The sequence below is a fragment of the Nannobrachium achirus genome, assembly GCF_963921795.1.
Source record: "Nannobrachium achirus genome assembly, chromosome: 8".
NCBI lineage: Eukaryota > Metazoa > Chordata > Actinopteri > Myctophiformes > Myctophidae > Nannobrachium > Nannobrachium achirus.
Genome location: NC_137817.1, coordinates 23,770,942 through 23,789,896, shown reverse-complemented (window position 1 = coordinate 23,789,896; position 18,955 = coordinate 23,770,942). Strand labels below are relative to the sequence as shown.

The 18,955-nt window shown below is 41.6% G+C and overlaps 1 protein-coding gene across 1 annotated transcript in view; it reads right to left on the bottom strand.

Annotated features, from left to right (window-relative positions):
• Positions 1-18,955, bottom strand: part of golim4a (golgi integral membrane protein 4a) — a 42,038-nt gene that overhangs the window by 14,038 nt on the left and 9,045 nt on the right. The window contains exons 3-10 of the mRNA XM_080731304.1: positions 9,311-9,385; positions 8,564-8,613; positions 8,389-8,442; positions 7,672-7,822; positions 5,355-5,437; positions 5,155-5,238; positions 1,938-2,117; positions 505-792 (exon numbers count right to left, since the gene is read on the bottom strand). Coding sequence (XP_080587430.1) covers positions 505-792; positions 1,938-2,117; positions 5,155-5,238; positions 5,355-5,437; positions 7,672-7,822; positions 8,389-8,442; positions 8,564-8,613; positions 9,311-9,385 — 965 coding nt within the window. The remainder of the gene's footprint in view (positions 1-504; positions 793-1,937; positions 2,118-5,154; positions 5,239-5,354; positions 5,438-7,671; positions 7,823-8,388; positions 8,443-8,563; positions 8,614-9,310; positions 9,386-18,955) is intronic.

The window sequence follows — 18,955 nt, the reverse complement described above, 5'->3', positions numbered from 1 at the left end:
TTTGCAACAAAACAGTGGAGAGTGGAAAGCTCTCCAAGTCTCCATCGAAGCCGAGGCTCACGTCAGCGCAGCCATTTGTGTTGGGAACACACTGGCAAAGGAGAAAGTGTTTCGGACATGGTAGCAAACTACTTTTTTGACTCTTATTGACGGCCCTGAGCGGAGCGTGGAGCGAGCGCGGAGCGAGAGATGCGAAAATTAAGTTGAGCGACGGAGCGGCGGGGAGCGGTGCGGTCCGGTGGCCGACCAGAGCGACGAGCGAGTGGGACAAGAGCCCGGTGGAGCGCGGAGCGGCTTTTGTCATCGCTCCACTCCGCTCGTGTGCTCTGACCCAGACCCCACTTTGAGAACCACTGGTTTAAAAATCAGTGCAGAACCAATTCTAAGATGGTTTAGGGGCCGAGGAGGACCAGGGATTTTAAAACCAGTTCTGCTGAGGCAGCTGTTAACAGCACACCATATATGATGAACATACGCCAGCTCTAAAACAATTCCAGTTCTGACCGGTTGAGGCTGACGTCTCTGGCGGGCCAGAGCGTTCTCGTCCGGCTGCTGCTGCTCCGGCTCCTCCTCTTCCTCCTCCTGGTCGTGCGGCTGGTCTGGGTCCTCCTCCTCCAGTTTCTGAGGCTTCCCTGCCTGAGCCATCTCCTCCTCCGCCAGCTCCCTCTTCCGCTCCGCGTCTCCCTCTCGGTCCACCTCCTCCTCCTCCTCCTTTGGCAAGGCGTCCTGGGACACCACGGGGTGGGAGTGGACTTCTGACTGGCCATGCACCTCTTCCTCTTGGAGGTCCAGCTGCGGAGCAGAGGAACATTGAACATTTTAAGACAGTGTTTCTCAACCAGTGGTCCCCCCCCCTGGAGGGTGTTCCAGGTGGTCCCCAGCTAAATGATGGAGAGTTGGTAACGAAATGGTAGCCTCGCAACAGCCAGACTCTCCCAGGGGACCACTGTCTCCATAGACAATGCATTACACAATGACGTAGTTACTCACTTTGACTGACAGGTCCAGTCAGTAGTCATCAGTGCATCAAAACATCGTCGGGAGAACATCAAATATGTCTTTTCACAGAGATTCCAAAGGTGCGAACTGTTGTTCGTTTATAAGTTATGAGATGCCGTTGATTTCAGATAAAACTTCGCTTAATGCAGCTTTTATTTGCGATTTGTGAACTCGCGTCGGACATGGGGTCCGCCATGTTTGTATACAAAATGCGAGAGCTGTAGCAGCCGCTCGACCAATCAGGAGCGGTGTGAGGCGGGTTCGCTCGAAATGCAGCCTTTTGATTGGAAATTCTCTGCCAATTTCTAATAAAGAGGCTCGATGGGAGGAACACCAGACCGAGAAAGGAAGCACATTGGTGATGACGTAGCTCGGGATGGCTTGCGAGGCTAACGAAATGGACCCTTATAGATCTTTAACTCTCGAGAGTGTACTTTTTTATTTTTTACGCTCTCAAGAGTAACATTTTGTCTACACAATTAGAGAATGTAGACAAATTTTGAACCAACATTTGCCCTCTTATGGTACCAATTGTAGACCATCTCTTTTCACAATTTTAGCATGATACCGTTAGATGACGAGGTATAAAATAATACTATGGTCGCTGCGGAAACCTAGAAACAGAGATAAGCCCATTTCCCTTCAGAAGAAGTTGTTGAACCGGATGGAGAAGTGCTTTTCATTTCCAGGTCTACAAGCTAACTCGGATCGTTCTTACAGTAGCGAACTGCAATATTAATACGCTCGCATTAAAAAGATCAAAAGACGGAGATCTCCGACCTCGGCACAAAAGCACAAAAATATAGATTGTCCTCGGTACTAAACGTGTTAAACAATAATAATAAGGTCGGAGACTAACCAAGAAAATAATGGCTAAGAAATTACAAGTCATCAATAGTTTCAGCCCTAATGGAAACATTCGAAAACTGCCTCCTTACCCTGGACTGGGTGTCATGGTCCTCATGTGGGTGTTCCTCTTTGTGTGGTTCAGTCACCAGCGGGACAGGTTGGACGTGGGACTCAGCCGCCACCGCAGCAACCTGGGGCTGCTGGCCCTGACCCAGGCTGGGCATCCTGTTCAGGGTCTCCCTGAGGCGTTTGTACTCATCTACCTGCATCTGGTGGTGACACAAACACACACAACGTTGGCAAAGTACAGTTACGAAGAAAAAGAAATCCCTGGACTATAAAGTGACTAACAGCAATTTCTACATCAGCATGTCCAATATAGTCTACTGATTTAGGGATAAAGGTTTTTAAGTCTTTTGCAAGTCGTTATGTCCAGTGGTTCTCAAACCTTTTAATTTGAAGGACCCCCAGTTTGGGATGCATTAGGCCAAGGACCCCCATAACTCCCATTCCTAACTATCGGTAATTAGCTTCCCCTGGAAGCGCCTTAAGGATCGCTGAGTGTCCCGGACTTCACTTTGAGAACTACTGTTGTAACAAACCCAACGCGTGGTTTGTTTTTGGAACTTTCACAAGGATGGAGGTGAGCATAACAGATGTTGTACACAACAGATGTGGTATACAACACATGACACAAATGAGGGGACAAACCGAGAAGAGTTGTGCATGAACCAATGAATATTAGGACGGATGTGTAGAGATGGACAGTTCACAGAAGGAATTGGGGTCGGGACCCCAAAAGTGGGGTCCCCAGATGATTAGCTAAATGTATGTCTCACTCAACGGTAAACAAACCTACATAAATGTATACAGGGTATATGCACATTTATTAAGTGACAATTTAAGGACTTTCAAGACCTTTTAATACCAAACTGTCAAATATGAAGTAAGCAAGATGCGAACATTGTGAAAATGCGAGGCGTTGTGAGCATGTAGATCTGCCATTTTCACAATATTTATCTGTGGAACCGAGTCACATTAAATGTAATACCTACATTAATTCCAAGTGCTTGTCAGGGTGGGGGTCCCCAGTTCAAATATGTTTATTTTGGGGGTAACAGCCTAAAAAAGTTTGAGAACCCCTTAGTTAGTGTATTCTAAAAGGCAGCATTCGTATCAAAGCGGAGTGCAGAGAGATAAAGAACACCAAGTCTCTCTCCACTTCCTCCGTTATATCTTTCCACTTGATTGGCTTGCAGCAACTCGTTGTCGGGTGGAAACCTTTTATGTCCAAAGCTGTTGCTTTGCAGGAAATGGAAGAAAGAACCCGTGTTTCTACAGTATGTAGTTATTATTCAGTCACGAGGTCTTGTTAATACTTTTCATTGGTTCAATTCAATATTTATAAACACCCCACAGGCACTTTCACTTTTTGTAGCACAAATGGCAGATCTACAAGCTCACTGCGCGTCACAATGCCACAGCTTGTGAGCTTGTAGATCAGGTATTTTTGTGTGGCACTGCAGTATGGCGTTATTTATGGAAAAAACATTAAAAAATAAAGGAAATACGGAGATACAAGGTTTCTGCCCGACAGCAACGAATTGTATTAGATGCATCACTATGACAGCCCTGAATAAACTCAGTCAGCACCCCTGGGGAGGAGGAAAGAGATGTGAGCATGTAACTTAGTTCCTAACTTAGACTGACGGAACTATTGCTGTATTGACTTTGACCCCTAAGGACCTTCCAGGGAGAGTGCTCATGTGCGTCTTGCGGTGACACGCTTCCTAGTTTCTTCTTCTCTGAGCTGTTTTTTTTTTGCACTGATTTTTGACATTGCACTATTAGGTTGTGTTGGTAGTTTCTTAGAGTATTTTGCTTTGTTTAACAATGACAGTGAGATACTTGTTGCACTAACTAGCATTGACTGCTACGGTCTCTTTTTGTAAGACACTTTATGTATATATATACTTATATATCATTCGCCCCCTCTATTGATGCACCTTCTCTTTATTGGTACTGTACTGCTCTTGTTTTTTTCCTCTTATCTATCTTTTTTCTTACTTCTCTGTAACTTTGAAAATAACTGTATACTGCTGTGCTACAACTGGACAACTGAATTTCCCCCTTGGGATAATAAAGGTATCTATCTATCTATCTATCTATGTCTGTCTGGATGCTCCATAAAAAAGGAAATTGGCCAAGGTGGGAGAAATAGAAAGAAACAGAGAGAAAGACAAGACAAAGTGCAAGAATGGCAGAGGGAGGGAGAGAGAGCGAGAGAGATGAAGAGCAGTGCTGTATACTAACGAAAACTATTGAGTGTGTGGAAAGGTCAGTCTCAAGGAGAGACAGCAACGTCCATTCTAATTACCCACCAGCAACACAACAGCTGAACAGGGTACCTTTTTTCTTTCCTAATGGGGATTAGGCACTCCACTCCATCCAATATTTTTTTTCTTTTCTTTTGGAGACAGTAACAGCTGAGCACAATACAAAAGTAGGTGGAGACCCCAGAGAGCAGGTTCTGGTTAGATCGGACCTGACACCAGAAAGCATTCAATACATGGGGATAGAAATGGCCAGGTTTCTCAGCACTACATTATCTCTGGGTATACACTGTATACTGTACATTGGCCAGGTGGTCTTAAATTTCCATTTATCCCATTTGCAATAATACAAAAAAAAAAGATAGTTGATATTCGTTGAGTAGGGCAGGGGTTTTCAAAGTGGGTGACGGGGCACCCTGGGGTGCCGCGACGGTAGTCCAGGGGTGCCGCAAGATCATTGGATAATATTTGGAATTTATTTGGACACTTGAAAAAATATTTAGTATCATTTAAAACTTGAAGTACAAAGTTATTTTCAGTCAGTTCTAACCAAAATGGCTATTATCTCAACGTTTTCCTCGCAACATAATCTCTAAAATATAGTCACTGTTGGGTAGAAACCTCGTATCTCCAAGTTTCAAATGTGTACGTCGCACAAAACTAGTGAAAACAGCCGATCTACAAGCACACAAACGCCTCGCATCGCGAGGCGTTGTGTGCTTGTAGATCTGCTGTTTTCACTAGTTTAGATCATTTTATAGATGATAAATACAAAACGAATGGTTTTGGACATACAAGGTTTCCACCCGACAACGACGATATGCTATAAACATAAGGCGCTGGGAGTGAAAATTATAATGCCTTCCTCGGATTAAAAAAATATTTATGGGGTGCCCTGAGACAAAAAAGTTTGGGAACCCCTGGAGTAGGGTATTGATGGATTGAAGTAGTGCTGTGCAGACTGTGGTTGTACCTGAGCTGCTGCCAGCGCACTCTTGTGGTCCTCTAAGGTCAGTGCAAGCTGGTCGTGGGCTGTCTTCAGGTCCTGATGCTGAATCTGCACACAAAATGCAATCAAACAGAAGTGCTTATTTACTTAGAAAATACATAAAAAACACAACGAAAAAGTTAAATAAAAAATGTTTGTTGAAATGATCCAAATGTATGACCCACCCTTGCATCCTGTAGCTGCACATGAATGTCCTGGTGGGCCTTTCTTAGCTGTTTGTTCTCCTCTCTCAGGTTATATGTATTCTCTACAGTTAGAAAAACAGGCATACACATTAAAACTGGACATATAAAGGACAGGTTATGAATTGTTTTCTGCAGTGCATGTGGACATATTTTGTTTGTTCTTTTATAGCAGGCATCATAACCCTTAATAAATGTTTCCATCATTCAGTGTGGGGAAATGTATTTGGTATCAATACATTATACAAAATCAATCAAGACAATTTAGACGAGGAAAGGCCACACAGTCCTAGGCAAAAAAATAAAAAAACATTTCTGTCTAAATTGTAATCCTTTTCGGTTAAAAGACTGTTCTTCAAGAACATTAGACTTAAACCTGCAGTATTAGTTGAAAGTCAGAAGGTGGAGACAAAGTAAAAAAAAAGATCTAACTTGGTAGTAGACATTGGAAATGAATGATAGTAATTATGATTTACACTGTTTGTGTCCGTGTGTGTTACTACAGTGTGTATCATTGAATTACATATACTGATATGTACACATTATACACGTACAGTACATGCCAAGTAGCAATATGATTTCAACACTATCATTTCACACAAACGTTTTCACACAAACTTTTTCCTGGCTTATGATTTAATGAATAAATTATATATATATATTTAAACCGTGAAAATAGCAGATATAAATATTGTTTTCTATATGTTTTCGTCTAATTGCCCAGCTGCACATACAAGTGTGTACAGTATGTGAATGTGCGCATGACCGCTCATGTTTAGACTGTAAACAGGATTGTTGTGGAACGTCTCTGTTGGGTTGAATCTTAAGCTGAGGTGACAGCTAAAAAGGCATGAAGGAATGTGTGATCTCCACCATATCAATAGTTCAGAAAGTGATATTCTTTGGTTGAAATAAGTGTTAAATAGCTCCATATTCTGATATTGATCATTGTTATAGAATGTTTGTTCAGTAACTCCCCATTTACAAAGACTAGACAAAGTTGGAACTGGAAAATGCTACCGTGCTGATGAATAGGTATTCTCTCCTGACTGGTTGAAACTGACAACTCACGTGAAAATGTAATTTCTGTTTATTAACCCATTTAGACCGGGAACGCAAAATGCGGTTTTACCTTTCAGGTCGGGAACGCAGAATGCTGTTTTACCTTTCAGACCGGGAACGCAAAATGCGTTTCCTGCGTTTCCTGTAGTTTTTACCCTTTTCTGGTCTCGTGGCCAATGAAATGCATCAGGAGGCGATGACGTATGCTTCCCTATGACTACCGCAAAGCATTCTGGGTTTTTTTTTTCTGTTTGGGAGGGGGCTGCACTGGGAGAATCCCAGTGAAGCTTCTCATAGCGGCGAAATGGAAGACGCGTTGAGCGAAGGCAAACCGGACCCGCTGGAATTGGCATTGTTATTGTTACGTGATATGTTTGAAAACGACGACGATGATGAAGAAGTGTTTCATGGATTTCATGAGGACTGGATTACTTTTCACGGACGCACTTTGAGACGGCTAGTTTCAGAGACCAACACGTTAGCCGAACAGCTAGTCAACCCCAAACTCCAGAACAACAGATTTGCAGCTATAGAGGTAATAACACTTATAAAATGATTATGATGATATGGTTCATTCATTCACATACACAGGCGCACACACACACACGCACGCACATATAATAATAATGACAAATGTCGCTCGCCAGATTTACCGTTATATGGAGCTAACAACTAGAATTGAAATATTGAAAATGAAAGTTTTGGTGCTTGTTGTTTCTTGTCAAAGTGGTGGTCTATGGTGTAAGGCCTATGGTGTAAGGTCTCAAATATTTGCTAATTATGTTTCTATGAGCTACATAGGCTGAGAAATATATAATTTATTAGACGTTTTATAAGATTTATTTGTTTGCAGACAAATAATTTCCCATGAAAGCCAAAGGTGTAAGCTATCAAACAGTTTTGAAATTTTGTTTCTAGCTGCTACAGAGGCTGAGAAATAAATGTTTTAGTAGACGTTGACACCTCCGAAGTTTTCCATAAAATCTCAGGTTTTAGGGGTATTTTTCCAATCGGCCATAGGTTTTTAAGGCTTTTTTCCAGGCGGACTTAGGTCTAAATGGGTTAAAGAGCTGGAGAGACAGAAATACCAGTGTTACTGAACAAACACACATATTACCATCAGATTCAGAATATAGAGCTTTAACATTAAAAAAAAAAAGAAAAAAAAGAAAAACATGTTTTAACAAAAAAAAAAAAAGAACTGGACACTCCCTTGAGCATGGTGTGTCAGTAGTACCTTTGAGTTTGGAGATCTCCGTGTCTTTGGTCTGCTGCAGTTTCTCATAGCGGTCCTTGTGTTCGTCCAGGGTGCGCCCGTGGTCCTCTCCCTGGACCTGATGCTGCTCCTGCAGCTCATAGAACTGCTTCTTGAGGTCCTCATGCTGGTTCTACAGCAGCCACAGTAGGTAACAAAACAATGAGTGACTTTGGGGTGCAATGTCACTCATTGAACTCATCCATTATAAAAAACAATCGATCGTTTATTAAAATAATCAATTAATAATTTATCTGTATCCCTAATTTTTCAAAAGACTTCCAAAACGTCCAAAAAATAGTGAAAATAGCACATCTACCAAGATAGATAGATAGATACATTTATTATCCCACGGGGGAAATTCAGTTGCCCAGAGGCAGCACAGCAGTTAAGATTACAAGTTACAGAGAAGTAAGAAAAAGAAAAAGAGTACTGTAGTGTACAGTCCAAAGAGCAAGCACAAAAAAAGATAAATAAAACATAAAGTGTCGAAAGCTATTGCAATAAAAAGAAGAAGAATATATACAAAAAGTGACCACGAAACATTCAACGCTCATAGGTGACACGTCACACAAAAAAGCTATACTCAAAGCATAACTATTTTCAATAAAACACTTTCCGCATCAGCGTACATGGTGTACATGTTCATGAAAGAGATAACAGCACTTGACAGACAGTCAGAGGGACAGATAAACTCACCTTAAGCATCTGTTGCTGCACATGTAAAGAGTTGAATCTGCTGCCGGCATCTTGCTGTTTGGGCAGAACAAAACCGTTACAACCTCAAACACTGCATGGTTCCAAACACAGCCAACATACAATGTGCAACAGGTGAGGAAATGGGTGCGGTGAATGAACCAATGCCTCAAGATACCTTCTCCTTGTTCAGTGATTGTTGAGTTTCAAGTTTGTACACCAGGTAATCTGTAAAACAGAGGTCAGAGCAGAGGTCAACAGCCAATCAATGCTCCATCATCAGTGCTTGTCAACTTTTTGTGTCCAAGGCACACCAATGGGTGAATCAAAAACTTTTACATCTGTATTCATAAGGAAAATAAACAATCTACAAGCTACAATCAGTGGTTCGGTGTGCTGTATGTGCTGTTAAGTCTAGGCGTGGCTTTATTCCAATTTTCCAATATACAACTACCGATATAGTTCTGATATTTTATAATAATTATGTTTGAATATGAAACTGAAAAAGCCTTACAGTATGTGACGATGATCAAGGCTGCAAATTCAATCAGTGCTTTTCTGGGGAGGTTTTCAAAAAGGCTAAACATGTTGGAACATTTTTAAATAAACATACTACATTCAAGCTGTGTTGGGATATGGGCAAATGATGCATCCCTAGTTTTGGAATAAAGAGGCATCAGAAAAGACTTGTTTTTATACATATACTGTATGTAATTCGACATCTGTAAATATTGGCTATCGACCATGACAGCAATGTCGACATCGGTTATCGGTAGTGGCTAGAAATGTCAAATCGGTGCTATCAGTACCTTTCACAATGAACAGTGAATACAGGTGTGCCACCCTAGAGACTTGACTTACACTTTTGTGTGCCCTGGGCACGAAACGTTTGAAAACCATCTCTGAAAGGACTGTCTTCTCCTACCTTCTTTGGCCTTTTTGTGTTCCAGTCTTTCCTTCTGAAGAGACTTCTCCAGCCGGGAGCGATGCTCGTACACAACTGTGAAGAAACAATGATGGATGAATGAATGAAGAGATGTGAGTAGAGGGATTCATAGGGGAGCAGATGTGACTGAGGATAGGGATATGTATTCAAGCAGACCATGTAGACACACTGCGACAGCTCCTCAATCAACACAAAGCTGTGATATTTCTCACGCGTCAAATAGTAGGCCTAAAAACGTCTAATATTTGATTTCGATGTATATACTTGGTACAATGCAATGGATTTGCCACAAATAAAATAGTGTTCCATAAAATAACTAAACTGTAGAATCCTGTGTTTAATTTAACGCCTACAGAGTGTACAAACGGAATCAAATTGGACCCGTAAGGGTACACCCAGTTCCATGATTCCATTTTGTACACCCCCAGGAGTTAAATGAACACTCAGGACTTTACTGTGTAGGCAAGTGTAGGAAAATAGAAGTCATTTTAGAGTAGGCCATAAATTTCAGTCATCAACAATTTATCTGACGCCATCCTGCCCCTATGTGGTAACCACCCCACCCATCTACTAGAGTACATCACACAATATAAAACTATTTGGGATTGTCTGACCCAGACAGCTCTCCCACACTGGCAAAAAGCTGTGGTATTCCACAGTATGTCACTACTGAGGTCATACCTTACTCGTTCTCAGGCTCACCTCCAACTCATAAACTTCATTTAAAACAACTCTCAACATGCAGTCACTATTGAGGGCATGTTATTATAGGCAAAACTTTACAACATTTTCAAAACTTAGCGAAAATATATCTCTTAATAGCTTGTAGATCGGCTAATTTCGTAGTATGGCGTAGAACAAAGTCTGTAGGTTTTAAGTGGTTAACTGGGGATGTTTTGCTGACTGCTGCATAATCCATGTCAGCACCAATTTGCTTCACATTGGAGAAGAAATTACACCAGGCTGGAACTGGAAGGTAAGGTAAAGCACAGGACCCCCCCCTCCATTTACCTTACCAGTTACCACTGAGCAATTCCCCTGCAGTTTAGGGTGAGGCTCCTGTGTTAAGAAACCTTTAAGGCAGTGCTTCACTTATCCCCAATCCTAACCCATTCGAACCTTTACAGGTCTGCTACTGAGCCTCACGTAGCACTTCTAAATTTTCACTTCTAACTCTGTCGAGGTGCCAATTTGCGCCTTGTTTATATCAGGTCTCACTTGTCGGTGGCGACGTCACCAAGAAAGGTGCTCCCTCACCTGCCTTTGAACTGTCCTTGGCAGCTTTCTATTCTCGGCAGTGAAGATCGAGTTAAACTTGGTTTACTGTAGCTCACAAGTTCTCTACCCAAATATCCTTTGTTTGCTTTGCAAATCAAGTTTTAACTTTTCAGACCCGCACAATACCCAAGTCTGCATAATCTAGATTAGTAATGGAAAATTCAAATCATGTGGACCTGGGGATCCGCAGCTCCAATGTGGAATTCAGATGTTATGAGGCCAAGCCTGTGACTTCAATCATCCACAGTATGACAGTCGTTTATGACATATCTAGGACGTATGATATATGACTCCAGAATTGCTCAATGTTTCAAACCAATCAACTCACTTCAATTATAAAATTAAAGTTCAATATTTCAGAAAATATAAAACACTTCTTTGGCCTAAAGGCAGTACACACAATCTATTAGTGCTGATTGGTGAGATTCGCACGCACGCACGCGCACACACACACACACACACACACACACACACACACACACACACATTTTGCGAGCCTATTTGCTTGTTCACACTTTGTGTGCACATAAAGGCTGCTGGAGCTAGCAACAATGAACAATGAAATATCACAGGGAATCAAGAGTGAAGGAAAAAGAAAGCCCATAAAGAGTAAAGGAAAGAAAACAGCCTTAGGTGAGCCGTTGTCTAGACTGTCAGAGTACTGCGGAGCCCCCAAGTCTCAATAATAACTCTCTACTTCCCACTTTCTCGATGCATCTATATCTTTCCTGCCTTGTGGGCTGTGTTGTCAAGCTGGTGATGTGGCTATACTTCCTGAGTGCCAGCTGAAGAGGGGCTGGGGTAAACAACTGTGTAAACTGCACTACCTTACACCAATCCCAGTGGAACAGAATGACAGAGAGGAAATCAAGCGAGAGACAGAGACAGACAGAGACATAGCATTATTGCTCTTAGTTTGAATCCACTAAAACCTTCAACAAACCTAAAAATCACACCGGTGTCTTTGAGTATAGTTAATTTCAATATTAGGCATTTATATGAATTATTGTGTTGTCCATTAATTTCAAGTAGGGATGTCAAAAATGGACCTTTATCAAAATCGATTATTCTATAGCAATAATCGAATATTATTCGAAAATCGATAATTAATTATTATTATTATTATTTTATAAAAAAAAAAAAAAACATTTTTTTTCCTTCTGTTTTTCTTTTTTTTTTTACTGGATTTCAATGCACATTTACATATGTACAACATGGCTCTTCAGGTAATTGGTAGCCTAACTACTACTCTTCATCTTTCTTTTTAGTGTGCCAGTGTACTGTTCACCTAATCTCTCAAGAACAGATTCTGTGATGCTTTACAATACAGAGGACGCTGTTTTCCCTTTTCTTTGATGATGGCCACAAGTACCAAACAATCAAGCCTGAATCAATCACACCTGTGTCTGAGACAGGGGGGGAGGGGAGTGTGTAGCAGGCAGCTGCCACTCTGCTGTGCTCCTTCACTCTGTCTACACAGTTTACAGTTGGTGCTGGTGTGAATAATAAATCAATGGCCATTTACTATTATCATTAATACTATTGTTAGCCTATATTCTATATATTGGTTGAAACTAACTAACTAAGCCAAAAAATAGTATTTTTAATAATAAAAAAATATTAATATTTTTTCGATTTTCGATTATGAAATATTAAAATCGAATATTGATTAATCAAACGAATATTCGAAAATCGATTATTCGGTGACATCCCTAATTTCAAGGCTGCTCAACAGCGCCACTTGGTCACCCAGTGGTATTGCAGCTGTTGAGGCCGATCTCATACATACACCGTCCACATACACACAGGACAGACATACACACTCGGTCAAGTGTTGGAGCGCTGACGCACCGCTGACAATTCCACCACTTCAACCCCAGTATCCCCATTCTGAGGGGAACGTTCACCAAAAATAGCAGCTCTTCAAGCACACAACGCTTTACGATGCGATCATGCATAGTGATCTTGTAGTTTGTTTTATTTGGTGTAGAGAATTGGTGTGGAGGGAGTGGAGCGGTCCAAATACAGCTGTAACTCAGGTCTGTTTTACTAAGAATAGAGGGTTTAAGACAAGTGGATAAAGACTAAAGGCTTGGTGGTTATTCACTGGATTCTTTTAATGATTAACTAGCAGTAAATTGGACTTATTATTGGATCAGGTAGACCCCCCCACCCCATACTGTATCTGTGCTCGCATAATGAAAAGCTGTTCACACACACTGTAGCACGACCTGCTAACCTAGTTTGTTTGTTAAAAGATTATTTATTTATTTTTGGTCTTTTATGCCTTAATTGATAGAACAGTAGACTGACAGGAAATGGGGGGAGAGAGATGGGGAGTGACACGCGGCAAAGGTCGTCCGGATCGGGAATCGAACCGGCGCCGCCGGCAGGCATCCATCCTAAGTGGTATGCACCTGGACCAGTAGGCCAGCGGGCGCCCCAACCTGGTTTCGTTTGTTAAATAATGGGAGCACACTTTGCAAACATTTTAAACTGTCATTCAACAAGAAAACCTCTGAAACCCTCAGTACTTGGTAAACTTGACTTTTGGCTCTGTTCTTGGTCTGCTCTTTTTTCCACTCTACACCAAAATGTTAGCTGAAAATAGCTCACGACGTGTCACAGTGCGACGTGTTGTGAGCTTGCAGATCAGCCATTATTGGCAAAAACAAACCTTTTTTATATTGTATTAAAATGTTTATCTTATGATTATACACTGCACACACACGTGTGTGTGTGTGTGTGTGTGTGTGTGTGTGTGTGTGTGTGTGTGTACGTACACAGTACAGTAAGCCTGTAGCTTGTCATTACTTACATCAGACATGTTATACTCTTGAGGTCATACCCTTTGCTTTTAATGGAAGTGGGCAGTCTCTCCCGCTCTCCTCAGTATGTGTTGTCCAGTGAGTGACAGACAATGGGGAAGCTGAGAGGGACAGGGGAGCTTCTGATGGGATTTAATTATAGCTGTCCCCACACAAAGTTGTGAGCTTGCAAAATACATTTTATTTTCCACTGTTCTACTGGCTGGCATGGCATGTTCACATATTCAAAAACAAGTCTGATCAGCTTCAAATGAGTTCATTACAATGTCAGCCAAAATGTGTCAATACGCAATATGAGACCTGCTGTGTTTTCCCTGACTCAATTCAGCCCAAAGCGACACGCCCTCTGTCTGGGGAATACTACACACATCCGGCTGAGATCAAACCCCGCCAGTATGATTTTAAAGCTGGAATCCATAACTTTCTTTGTGAATGAAACCTTATTTTGTCCAATACAGTATGTTACGTAAGTTCCTGTGATGTGGCCTCAGCAGCCCGATGAGGCAGCTTGATGTACAACTACATCCACTGGCCATGAAGCTAGTATGTTTCAAGTCTAACCCTTGATGCTGACAGCCAAGAAGGGAGTCATTAGTACCAATTTTTGTAGTTTTTGGTATGACTTGACCGGGGATTGAACCCTGACCTGAGACCTCCCAATCTCAGGGCAGACACTCTAACCACAAGGTCCCTGATCTGTATGGTAGAGTACAGTTACAGTATGTGTTTGGTTTCCCTGCTCCTCTATTTCTCTCCTGCAAGCAGGCACGCTCTATTAGCTCAGTGGTAGAAATGCTTGCGCTAGGAACCTGGGTTTGAATCCTGAGGTATGTCATGAAAGTTAAAGATTGCAGCTTTAACTAAATGCAACAGTGTTAGCTAGAGCAGAATGATGTGTCTAGAATTTATTCCCAGGTTTTATTAATATCCCCTGACTATTTCTTCCTTCTACGTGTTGTCTCATATGTTGCATCATTTCTGAAATTCCGCCAGAATTCTTAAAAAAAAAAGAGAGAAAAAAAAAGAAAACTGAAGCAATCCCTTGTACATCCTGTTTGTGGTAGTGATCCCTTTTAACTGTGTTATAGCACTTTTTTTAAAGCATTTTTTGGCATTTCTGCTTTACTTGGATATGACGGTGAAGATGAGGAGACTAGTATGAATAGCTCACGCTAGCTGGTAGGCTAGCTGGCATCACCTCAGATAGCCTACACATATGATTCTTGCCTCCTTATAATTAATGATCAGTGTCTTTCAGCACCATGGAGGCAGAGATGTCTCTCACTGCCTCTGTGTGGGGGGCTCCAAAGTGCTTGGTACCACTGTTTACAGAACCTTATCATTCATCACTGTGGACACACAAAATCATCGTTATAGTTTAGTTAGAGTGCTTGGTGTGAGCGGCCCTTCACTCTGTGATCCAACGGGGTGCCCCACAATAGCATTATAATCACGAGTTATTCATATTTTGGATATCGCACCTAGGGCCACGATGTCCTCTGCTTTACTGCATATGACAACTTGGACGAGTTATATAAATGCGTCCGTTCTGCCTATGACAAGTATGACGAGTTGTCAATATGCTGTAATCGCTATAAAACAATTAAAGTATGATTGCCGATCCGCCGTCATTCACAAAAAACTGATCCGGATGTTCCAAACCGTAAACATGGGGCGGTAAAACGACCCCTTGTATCCGGTCTGCAGAAACGCATCCGCTTCAATGTTACACAACATCCAGGTGGCTTGCAGTCGGTTTCGCTATGGGCAATGGAAGGCTGTTGTGTTTTGTTGCTTACCATGACTGGATCGTATTGCGAACACGATCCGTTAACCAAAGCGTTACCTTTAGCCAAAAAACAGCCTACTAGATGTGCTTCATGTACAAGTAGTTGTTGTGCCAGCTTCTGTGGAACCCAAAGAGCTTGTTCACATCCATCTTGTCATCATTCTTAGGTTAGGTTTCATTTTTATCTTTGATATCTACAGCAAAGTGATGTCTCTCACATCATGCACAAGAGACTGTGTTGTTTCTATATAACCGGTATCTGCTGATATTTACTGTATATCTGCAGCAGATGTTTTTCTACTTGTACAAGAAGCATTTCTGCCTAATTCTATTGCTGTTTTGATCATTATATACCGTATGCATATTTGACAATGTGCCGTCTTGTTATCCGACTTTGTTTCCTTAGTTTTTTTTTCTCTATCTTTTACCCTTATGACTTTTCTTGAAACAGCAAAACATTGTAACACATTGAGATTGAGAACTCCGTGAATGTTGATTAGCAGCATCGCCATCAAACCCAAGACCATGGTAATGAGCGTTCTCTTGAATATTATAGCTACAGCAGGGAAGGAATCAAAGTGTACTAGCACTAATCCAACCAAACAAGTGCAAGCAACAGCAGCACCTAGTAACAACTAAGCCAACCTACACATCAATGGGTTCATTTTTCCACCTAGCCTTATCTGTTACACACTTTAGAGAAAATGGGAACCAAGGCTTAGTGACAGCGTGTGTCCCCTAAGGCCAATGGACCATGTCCCTATGGTGTTGTTAAAGTACATGGTCAGAACAGACAAGGGGCCCCAGTAAGGCAGTGACCTTTACTGGTCTCCTGGGTTTGCAGCGGAGAGGTTGGTGTTGGTCAGGGTTGGCTAGTGGTGTGTGGACTGGGACGCGTATCAAATCACAAGTGCTATTAAATGTAACTGGGCTACCTGGTTTTTGTGTGTTTGCATGGGTGCGTGACGTGTGCCCACTGATGAATCATGTTTGTAATGTATATTGCACAGGTGCATGTACTGTATAGATATGCAAATGCAAACAGTATGTGTGCCTGTGCATATAATGCTAACTGGAGGAGGTTTTACCTGCAAAAGTGTGTGATTCAATACTGATGTCTGTCCTTTCCCACACACATGACATGATGAAATGTGTACAGTGTTGGGTGCCCAGAGATCTTTTGAGTATTACTCATACTGCACCAACAGTAACACAGGCCAAGCAGAAGGCCCAGGTAAGTAGGGATGGGTATCGTTCACCTTTGAATCGATACGATACCTTTTTCGATACCTAGGAATCGATACGATAACCTTTTCGATACCATTTTCGATTCTTTTTATTTAAGTTCAGCGGTAGAGCAGAGGTGATGGTGATGATCACACAGTGTGGCAGAGCGGAGAGTATAGACGTTGGATAATCATCATAATAATAAACAGTATAGGCTATTGTTGGCTATTTTCCACAGTAACGAGTGTAGCCTACTAAAGCAGTCATTAAACTCTCAGTAGCCCAACTGTTACAGATGCGACCGGCCAGGGGTGCATTCCAGAGTATCGAAACGAGGTATTGTTCGTTTTTACATGAACCGATACCCGATAGTATCGACGTCATGCAATCGATACCATTAAAAGTATCGCAGACGATACCCATCCCTACAGGTAAGTATATAAAACTCATGAATACTCCGTCACAATGTCACCCAAAAACTCAAAAAGCATTTCCATCTAGCTCATGACGGCTCTGTCACATCTAATCCTCTCTCTTTCCTGTCACGGTGAGCTTAGAGAACTTACAGAGGAGTATCTGATTACATGATTACAAAACATGGCTCACCCTGATCCATTACAGTTCAGTAAAAAGGACAGTAATCAGATTACAGGTGTTGAAAAAAGTCAAATGTGATTACTCAGCAGAACGGACTGTTTTCCTGGGTGGGGTGCTGGTTGGTAAAGTGTCCAAACTCGGCTGCCTTTTACTCAAATTGTAACTCTGATCACTTTTGCAACTCTAGACAGGTGGGAACCAGGCTGACTTCTATATCAACCATCTAGCTGACTTCACGTTGAAGAGCGACTTGTACATTGTACAAGAGTCAGACACCAACCTACTGGAGTTTATTTGTAAAGCCTGGATAATACTGTTCTAAATAGTAGGGGTGTAATGACCTAGTAACTGAATCGAAAATTTGATTTTAATTTGCAACAATCTACTATATCGATATGCAAACAGCAAAATGTCGTACTGTTTGGCTTTGTATCGTATCGTTTTACAATGAAAATAATCAGTATTGAATGGTTTTGTAATGCAAATAATCGATTGTATGGATACTAAGTACTTGTGCCTTGTCAATCGATAAATGTGTGTAATGTCAAGGTGTGGGTTTGTCCATATGTGTTGAAATATAATGTCCATGTATTTGCTAAAGAATTACAGTGTTAGTTATTTATATCCATAATACATTTTCCCCTTAAAAGAAACACATTTACACATTTCACACAGATTGAATTTCTTTGCTAAATAGTTACTATATCGATTTTAAATCATTGAATCGAATTGTATCGCCGTGAATGAACCTATATCGTCCATGTATCATATCGTCATTTATCAACCATGTATCGTGATGCGTATCGTATCGCTATTAAATATATTGTTACACCCCCTACTAAATAGTAAATAGTCTTTTTACAGCCTGTCCATAATTTCCGATTTAAACACACGCAAGTGTGCTCTTCCTGGCTGCCTGGCCATCGCTGCTAATCGGCATGAAATTCAGAGATGGAGATAGTTTCAGATGTGAATAGCCCATTCGTCAACATGGTGCAAAACAACGATGACTGAGAGATATAAATCACTGCAAGAATTGTTTGATTAGAGGGACGTTATTTTGGTCCAGCAAACAGACAGAAAAAACACAGAGGATACGTTTGCTAAGACTGTCATAAGAAGCCAGATCTAAACAAACAATTGCCCTCCAGCCCAGAGTAAAAAAAGACCATGATTGTAATGTGATTTTGTAAATCAGTTACAGTTACCAGAAAGCAATATCTATTTATATGGCACTCAATTCTCTTCCAATAATGATGCATACACTTTAGGAGACCCATCAGGATACATGTATATCTGTAAGTGCCAGCTGGTTCTAGTAATGACTAGGGTTGGGGACGGTAACCGCCATACCGCGGTATACCGCGGCCTACCGCGGTGTCAGGGTCCTTACCGCGGTCAAAAAAGACAATAAAGAGGCAATTTTTTATTGAGAACGAGCGAGTTTTAAAACGGGGGAGAAGCAAGGACCGCATGCGCTCCATGCCGCTCTGCTCTGGGCCGCGTACCACATGTTTGGAAGCTTAATGGGCCATCAGTTTCCTTTTCATCGAAAATGAAACTAACGCTAGGTATTGCCGTCACGCGGAGACAGAGAAATCCACACTGGACACTGACTGGAGCCGTTGTCTCGTAGCAGGCAGCAGCGTTAAACTTTCTCCATTATCCACAAGTATGTTTATACATACCTTGCAGATTCTTTTTTATTCATACAGACAGAGCGCGAGCCGTGAGGACTAAAACCGAAAATGAAACGAGCTTCTACTTTTTCCAACACGTCGCTGACTCCGTCGGCGATTTTACAACATTTTGTGTCAAGTCTTGTAACTAATACCTGTCACTCAATCAATGCAATTTGAGACGTGACTTTACAGAATCAATGTACACGATCTACCCGGGGCGTCT